At 42.8% G+C, this 8,453-nt stretch overlaps 1 protein-coding gene across 1 annotated transcript in view; it reads left to right on the top strand.

The window, feature by feature from the left end:
• The window catches only part of DOCK4 (dedicator of cytokinesis 4), a 392,534-nt gene that overhangs the window by 201,824 nt on the left and 182,257 nt on the right, over nucleotides 1-8,453 (top strand). Inside the window, 2 exon segments of the mRNA XM_019653023.1 lie at nucleotides 6,453-6,534; nucleotides 7,083-7,143. Of these exon segments, the coding sequence (XP_019508568.1) occupies nucleotides 6,453-6,534; nucleotides 7,083-7,143 (143 nt within the window).

The following is an 8,453-nucleotide window of genomic DNA, read 5'->3' as shown; positions in this document are numbered from 1 at the left end:
TGAAACAAAAAATAAGGTGAAGCGGTTTTAAATCATGCTGAGTAGTAAGAAAGAACCAGTCTGATGTTCCAAATTGGCAGTAGAGTTAACTGTACAATGATCTTCCCTGTATCATCCAAGACCTTTGCTGTCCCAGCAGAGCCATCGCATGAGTTGGTTACTTAGTCCCGCAACTCAGGTATTTGTAAAGGGAACCTGGGCTTGGGCATTCATAGTAAAGAGACAAGTCAGAGTCTGCCTGTTTTCAGGTAAACCACTACCTGGTGTCAGGTTCACCCCTTTCCCATTTCTCTTCAGTCAGAAGAGCTTATGACCCTACTTAGTTTAGTTTTAAGATGATAAAGCCCATGAATAGCCTTTGCTAGGAAGGTTTGCTTGAGGGGCTGCTTTCATTTATTGTGAAGGAGAAGCCCTGTTACTTGTATGAGTCACATGGTTGGGAGAAGACAGGATATCATGTATTTGTTGCCGGTTTTCTGGTGTATGTGACAGTCATAAAAGACAGTCACCACTCGAGCTTGTTAGGGCCTGGGCCTTTAGGCCAGAGCAGCAGTCCTTGAACACAGAGGGGCTTTAGGTCCATCCTGACTGTAAATCAGGGTCTCCAGGGTGGCGCCTGGGCTTTATGCAGCTGCCTGGAGAGCGTTGTGTGCGCCCAGCCCAGGAGCCCTGGATGAGAAGGCCAGGGCTCCCGTCTGTTTCCACTGAGCTTTCCTTTCATGCTCTTTCTCTGCCGCAGTGAGCACAGCGCCCTCGGTGCAGGGGCCACCCCAGGGCAGCCAGCACACCCCCTCCTGTTTCCCCAGAGTCCCTTGCCTGGACCGCAGCAGCGCCAGCCGCCGGGGTCCTACATTATAATGCCGCCTGAGCGTGCCCGTTCTGAGCTGTCCTTCATCCTCTTTCTAGGAAAGAACGTAGTCACCATTCCCCACACAGATTGTTGCCAGCACCTGGCGCTATTAGTCAGAACGCATTTGAGAAAATGCAGGAGACGTGCTTAGATCACCTTCTAGTTGGTCTTGCTGCCTTTGAGTCAAGGCTCCAGCGCCTGCACAGCAGACCCGTCCTCTAACCCTTTCTCACTGTTCCCGTTCCCTCTGCCTGCTCCCCATCTGTCCTTGGCTCCAGGTGCATCTCCCTTCCCCCCTGCTTGCTGTAGAATAGGTGTTCATTGTCATCTTTACACAGTTAAATTCAAGACAAGTGGCTTTGGTGTTTCAAAGATGCTGTATGGAGTATTTCGGGGGCAAAGCTGTTTTATAAAGTATGAGCCTAATGGAACTGGACAGTTCAATTATTTTTCCAATTGGTTTGCCAGAAGATGAGCATCTAAATGTTCTCTCTCTTTGCTTGCTGTTACTTTGGAGCCCGTAGATTTATTTCAGTGGTTTGAATGTTCACCATGAGTCTAGAATTATTCTTTGTAATTGATCAGACTTCTGATCTCCCACATCATGTGCTGCAACCCAAGATGATATTACCCAGTCCTATATTTTTGGCTAAAGTGCATGTTGTATCCCTTCACTAGGCAGTTTTTCTTCTTAGGAGAGGCAAACTATAGAGTGATTAGCAGGAGCCCACACAGGGAAGCATAAAACTCTCTCTTGCATTGGCCATTCCTAACTTCAGGGGCCTTGCTCTCTGAAGGCGACCAGTTGTACTAGGGCCACCCAATGGGAGACTCACATGATGTGATTACTCAGAAGGTGGGAGGACCCGCTCACATCTGACTTGAAGACCTCCGAGATGCTAGGTAGGGCCTTCCCTCCGGAAGGGAGACTGCCCCTGAAAGGTTATGACAGGAGGACAGGTGGGAGCATCCCATCCTGCTGAGGAGCAGAAGGGGAGCCATTAGGGGCTGCAAATCCCTACTGTGCCTTCCGCATTATATACGTCACTTGTAAGAACTTTTCCACCAAACTCTGCTCTTGAAATATGCTCTTCACGATCAGAGGCCATTTTGACACATCAGAATGTCGGTGGTGCTGCTGAGCAGGAGGTTACAGCTATGTTTGTGGCTTTATTTCTTTCTTTTGACTTCATGCATTTTTGGTTTTTTTTTATTGTTATTTTATTGAAAATAGTCACACTAAGAACCTTGGTCCATGTCTTGCTCTTGGTCCGATGCCCTATGTTCTCTGATCTTCCCCAGACAGTGGAGCATTTGGTGAAGAGCTGAGACTCCAGGGTCAGACTCTAGGTGTTAATCTCCTGGCCCCACGGTTGACTGACCAGGCAGTTGGCCAGCGTGCCTGATACGGACAAGCCCCAGCTTTCTCACATGGGAAAATGGGATGACAGTGGTTCCTGCTTCGTAGGGTGGTTGTGAGAACTTAGTGGAAAACTCATGGAAAGCGTATGTCGCAGTGCCCAGCACAGGGCATGTGTTTACTTGGACTGTTTCCCCTGGGACAATGCTGGGGAGGTTATTTATGCTCTTATTTCATTATCTTGGTTTCCTCAAATCCTTGATAAAAGGAGGTGGGCTATAAATAATAAGTAACTGTGGTTTGTTATTCTTTATTCCTATGGAAATAATTTGTTGATTTATAACATAATGATTTAGAATGGCTCACATACGCAATTCAGGTAGACACTAAATTTCTCCGGGCGTGGAATTTCCTGTGGGAGAACCTGGCAGTGAAGGGGGAAGTCAGATGATTTTTCCCTGCTGGTGATAATATGAAGTCTCATTTCTTGGTGTTTCTAGAAGTGTTTTATTTGCTTATTCATTCTTAGACCAAGAAGAAGGCGTCAGTATTCTCACTTGAAAACATATTACGTCACTGTAGATTTCTTTATTACTATATGTTTAACATACAAGGATATAAAATGTGCAGGGGGACAGGGTCAAATGCACACTTGAGAATCTGTAGGTGCCATGAAGTTAATTAGGTGGATCTCAGGTCTGGTGGTGAGGCCCCATTAATTGAAATGTCTCTTTGGAGAATTTTTTAGTTTCCCTAACATAAAGTAAAGAACATTATGAGGAAGAAAGAGAAAGTTGGGAGGGAGTTACAGTTCCCCAGTTGTTTATATTTTGTTGTATTTTATCCCAAAAGCTTGCATTTGTTCAGTCTTATGAAACATGATGGAAGCTCCCTGTCACTGGCCAGCAGCTGGGGATGTAAAGGTTCGTAGCCACGGGCCTGGATTCTGGTTGCTCACAGTGTCATAGAAAGAATGACACAAATCTCTTTAGGGAAAAAAAGTGTTAACGATGTTATGGAGGTGTGCACGTTTTATAATACGACACTTCTGAAATTCACAGAAGCTAGTTTTGTTTCCTGATAGAGAGTAAAAAATACCTCTGTGTGTGGACACACAAGTTGGAGAGAATTTTCGAAGATGTGCCAGAAGAAGACGTCCCTGACGTGCTCTGTTTCCCCGCCAGCCTCAAAGGCATCCATTCTGGTGTTCTCCAAATGTGAGGGAGAAAGGGGGTGGGCATGTGTAATGCTGAAATGCATTGCCACAGGCTTTTTCTTTCCTCTTACCATTTGTCGATTGCAGTTGCTGTATCGCCAAATACGAAGAGAGATTGAGTTTGTATAACAGCTTGTCACCAAATGAATAAAAAGGATTTTTAAAAATTGGCCACAAAAGTTTTCTTTTTGCCTTTAAAAGAAGCCTGGTTTAGAAAATACTCCACATGACTAATTTTTCCACAGTACCCGTCTCCAGCCTGTTTTTATCTCCCCCTAAAGGCATGTTTAATAAGCTAAGCGCCAAGTTATTGGCTTAGTGCATATTGATATTCTTTCTGAAACAGGATCTAGTCTAATACTTGCATAATCAGAAATGTGTTTAGACTAGTGAAATGAAAGTGGTGACAGAGCCACGGGGATGTCTTTCTGAAACAGAATACGTTAGGAAACATTGTTGTACCAGGATATTGATGAATATGGAATGATAGTATTTTATATCAGTGTAGAAGTTAAGCTAGAGTGCCCTGTTGACTTTTGCAAATTATCTTGCTGGTATTCATCATTTTAGACTGGCATGTCACAGGAGAATCTGAAATTTGTTTCAAATGTTTCAGTAGGGGTAAGGAGAAGCATCTCAAAAAAATACAGAGGGGAGCATGCTGTCCCTGATACATGATTGGGGAAAATGGCGTTTGGGGCTAAAATAGAATCAGTACACATTATATATCAGTAGGTGACTGATGGCTAAGAAGCACAACCAAACGCTGGTCTTAAATCTCAGGATTTTTGACAAGCTCAGAAATCACCTTCTTAAATATTTTTGGAGTTTGTTCTGCATTTGTTTCGTAAAATAATTTATTTCCCAAGTCATTTTTCTATGTATGTTTCATTGAAGAAACTACCAAGAAGCAATTTCAAGCCAGGGACTGCTTTGAAACCTGCTCAATCAAAATTCCCATTTCTTCATTCCTGTTAGCCCAGGAAGGGCGTGGGGACAGTTACCCTAAACCCTTGGGACCAGGCTCAACTGGGCCAATGTGTGTCCCAGGCAGAGGAATGACTTCTCTATCTCAATATGCTGGAAATATTTGCTCAATATTTCTGTAGAGCAGAGAAAGAAGTTACCTTATCGCATGCAGATGAAGTGTGAGGGTTTTGAATTAACATATGGGATAAAATCCCTGCTCCGCCATACACCAGCTCTGTGATCTTGGGCAAGACTAGTCACTATTTCTCAGTTTCCCCATCTATAAAATGGGCATAGTACTGACTTTATAAGGGTACAGTGAAGATAAAATGAGTTAATCCATGAATAGTCCTTAGCAGAGTGCCCATCAAATGGTGAATACCCCCAAAATTGTATTGGGTTGTTGGAAAAGTCATGACGCATTTTTGCAACGAAAAACAGAAAAAATACGTCATGACTTTTCTGACAACCCAATAGTACCAGATAATATGATTATTTAAATTGTAATTCACTTATTGCAAGATGAGTTTTTGCACATTTCCTTTTAGCATAGCTTACATTTGAAATAATGGGAAATTTTCTTCTCCTGTGAAGAGAGTTTATGTCCCTTTTCCTTGAACTCTAGTAAACGACAATTGGATAAGATTAATTTAACTTTGCACCCTCAGTGGCATCTGTCATTTCCAGCTCCTGCTTCTGAATCGTATCATATGGGAAATTGAGCTTCATTGGAGAATTCTTGCAGCAATTTATGATCTCTTTCTTTATACCTCAATGGCCACCACTGTGGGAAAAAACAAACAAATGAACAAAAGAACATAGGTAATAGATGTGGAAAAGACCCCATAGAAATGTGTGTTGGTTGCCTTTTCTCACATGAGAGGTCGGGAGGAGACGTAAGAGAAGGATGAGGTGAGTCGTGTAGTTGAATCTCCTAAATATATCTATCTAGATTTAGATCATAAAGGAGAATGAAAGAGCCATAAACTCAAATCCATATGCTTCCTTAGAGATCTGACTGCGGTTTTCATTTCTCCTCCTGTATGGGAGAAGGGAGATTTTGGATAACAGAGCCGTTATTTCAGGCAAGGACCCAGTGACTGGGTCGGCCCTGAGCCTTTCGCTCGCGCTCCACACTCCCTTTCCTTGCTTGTCTCCTGGGGCTGGGCTGCACTGACTGAGGCCACGCCCTGTGCTAACCCATATTCTGTGTATGTTGGCTGCGTGTTTTCTGCCTGAGGCAGCCATCAGGATATTGAAATTCAGAAGCTCATGGTGGCTGCTGGATTATTTTTCGTGGGCTGATATTTTTTATTTTCTTGCACATAAGCAAATCGTGTAACACATTCCCTTGGATTGAAATGGTGTCCATAAGTATTGCAACGGAAAACATAGAAAAAATACATCATGACTTTTCCGACAACCCAATATTTATATTGACTGGAATTAGTGTCTGATCATTTTGTGTTTGCATTAAATGTAGATGGCACTGTATTTTCCAACACAAGCTCTGTGGGGAGTTTAAGGTTTTCTGCTCCTTTGTGGAACAAAAGAAATTCGGGCCTTATTTCTTGGGCCCTCTGTCTGTGTTTTGGATTATAGACTCATGAGAGCATCAGCTACTAAGCCTTCTGATGAATGGTTACCACTCAGAGCAGCGTCCTTGTATGATGTTAATTAAATAATTTGACACAGACGTGAACAAACATCTTAGATGGAAGCACATGTAACTCTTCAGGTCGTGTTTTCTCTTTTAGTGCATTTGTTTCTGTTTTTAAAATAATGACCATAATATCACTGATATGGAAACCTATTCTTTTAAAAGTTAATTTTTTGTTTGCATATACCTTTGTGTTTTCTGTTTTCCCAGTTTTATCAGATGTGAAACAAATGTTGGTTGTCTTGGGTGCGCTTCCATTTTGTATAAGCACTTTTGATGTCACGTGAATTTCCTAATAAGTTTTGAGCTTAACGCGGGATGAAGAGCAACAAGAAAAGTGATAAGTCCTGAAATATTCAGTGATTCTCAAAGTGTTAAACTTTTTTTCCTGTTGCAGTGAGAGATTTTTCCTGAGGCTGAATAGAAACGGGCTTCCCAAAGCCCCAGATAAGCCAGAACGACACTGCTCTCTCTTTGTGGTAAGTGGATCGTGGTTCAGCCAGGAGGCGGAGCCTTCCAACTGCACTTCATGTCATTTAGGAGAAATAGATTATTGTGAGAGAACATAGTGAATTTGCTTCAGCTTTGTCACTAATGCACAAAGTATAGTAGTGTCCAGAATTCTGACTCCCACATTCACAGCCACTCCTGTGTTCCTCACGTGCACGAGTATATTAGAGCCCGTTACACTATTGCCAAAGCGCGGTGGTCACGGTGGTGACAGGGCTCAGCGTGACCTCGGCTATTCAGTATGCACTTGACACATGTTTGTAGAATGAGTGAGAGGTTGAAATAAGAATGGGCTTTCCCTGGAAACATAATTTGACATCAGTAGACGGACAGTGAGGTCGATCGTAGTGGTATAATTAGAACAGGACTTGAACCCTATGCTTCTGCTATAAAATTCCATTAAGATCGTCTGTGTTGGTCATTGTCTCCTGTTATTTGTGACAATAATGTGCTGTGCCCTTTACATGCTCCCCGTAAATTAGGAGTTTTAGAATAACTGTACTGTATTTTTTGGCAGGACCTGGGCAGCAGCGAGCTAAGGAGGGACATCTATGTCACCGTGCACATTATCCGAATCGGTAGGTATGACACATGTTGGGGTGACAGGAGCGCCACAGGGCGAAGTGGGGTGGGGAGGTCCCTGTGTTGTTGTGCTGTGGTCGCCGCATGGAACAGAGAAGTCAGATCTAGGTCTGAATCTGAGAAACGCAGAAATGCCGAGTTGGCCTCGGCCACCCCGAACTCACATAAATAGATTTTGTTCTCTCCGTGTAAGTTTTTGGGTAGGTTGTAGTGATCCATCTTGTCTTATTAGGCTCCCTACACATATCGGATTCAAACATTTTGGATTCGTCTTTTTAAATTTTAACTTCTGTTCACAGCAGGAATTAAATGTTTGGAAGCTGGATCTCCTGCAAGTTTATAAAACTTTACAACAGTTGCATTTTCCAAAGCACAGGATGCTTCAGTTGTATTGTAGAAGACACTACAATAAAGGGGTTTGGAAATACTGAATACTATATATGCTTTTTCTCTCGTATAATATCATTGGCTTATTAAAGGGTCTGGGAAGTCCTGCAGGGAAAAGTTAGAATGCCTCTGACTTTGTTGAGCCTTGTTTTCCCAAACTTTGATCTGACTGCAGTAACATGTATACTGGAGGGGCCAAAAAAATGTATACACATGACTTGTATTCATCTTTTGTTATCAGTAACATTGAGTATTACAATTTTAATACAGTGTTTTCCTTTCTTAAAATGTGTACATGTTTTTTTGGCCCCCTCTGTGTAAGGTGACACTTCACGTTCTGCAGGAAACACTGGAATTCTATGATAAACTTGCACAGCAGAGCCAGACAACACCCCCTCGTGTCTACACCTAAAAGGCCTCTAGAAGCAGGCGTTTCATGGCAGAGGACATGGGTCAAAGGAGGATGGCGGGGTTTCCGTACTGAAGCCCAGCAGCCCATGCTGAGAATGGCGCCCGCTGATCCCCATCCGTGGCAGTGCTGTTGCTTGCCCGGGACCACGCCTGCAGGATAGTCATGTCTCACCAGGCAACCCCGCAGGGCGATCGTTATTTGTATACTCAGTCTTTTGTTTTATGCATGTGATCACCGCATGGCGCATTGAGACTATGAAACCTATGGTTTGGTCCCAACATATATTTTCTATATATTTTTTTTTTCATAAAAATGTGTTGCGAAAACCCGTTTTCATTTTATACTATTTTTACATTGAAGGGATAGTAGGAATTTTCAAAAAAGTAAACTGTCTTTGCTTTTATTTCAGTTTTCTCTTTACAAATGGTATGTGGGAAAAAATTTAGCAAGAGCCGTTTAACACATTGGAAAAGCGGGAATGCATGCTGCTGTGAATTTATGAGATAA

Source organism: Hipposideros armiger, unplaced genomic scaffold (assembly GCF_001890085.2).
Source record: "Hipposideros armiger isolate ML-2016 unplaced genomic scaffold, ASM189008v1 scaffold_192, whole genome shotgun sequence".
Lineage (NCBI taxonomy): Eukaryota > Metazoa > Chordata > Mammalia > Chiroptera > Hipposideridae > Hipposideros > Hipposideros armiger.
Note: the sequence above shows the minus strand (reverse complement) of the source record. Positions and strands in the feature narration are given on the sequence as shown.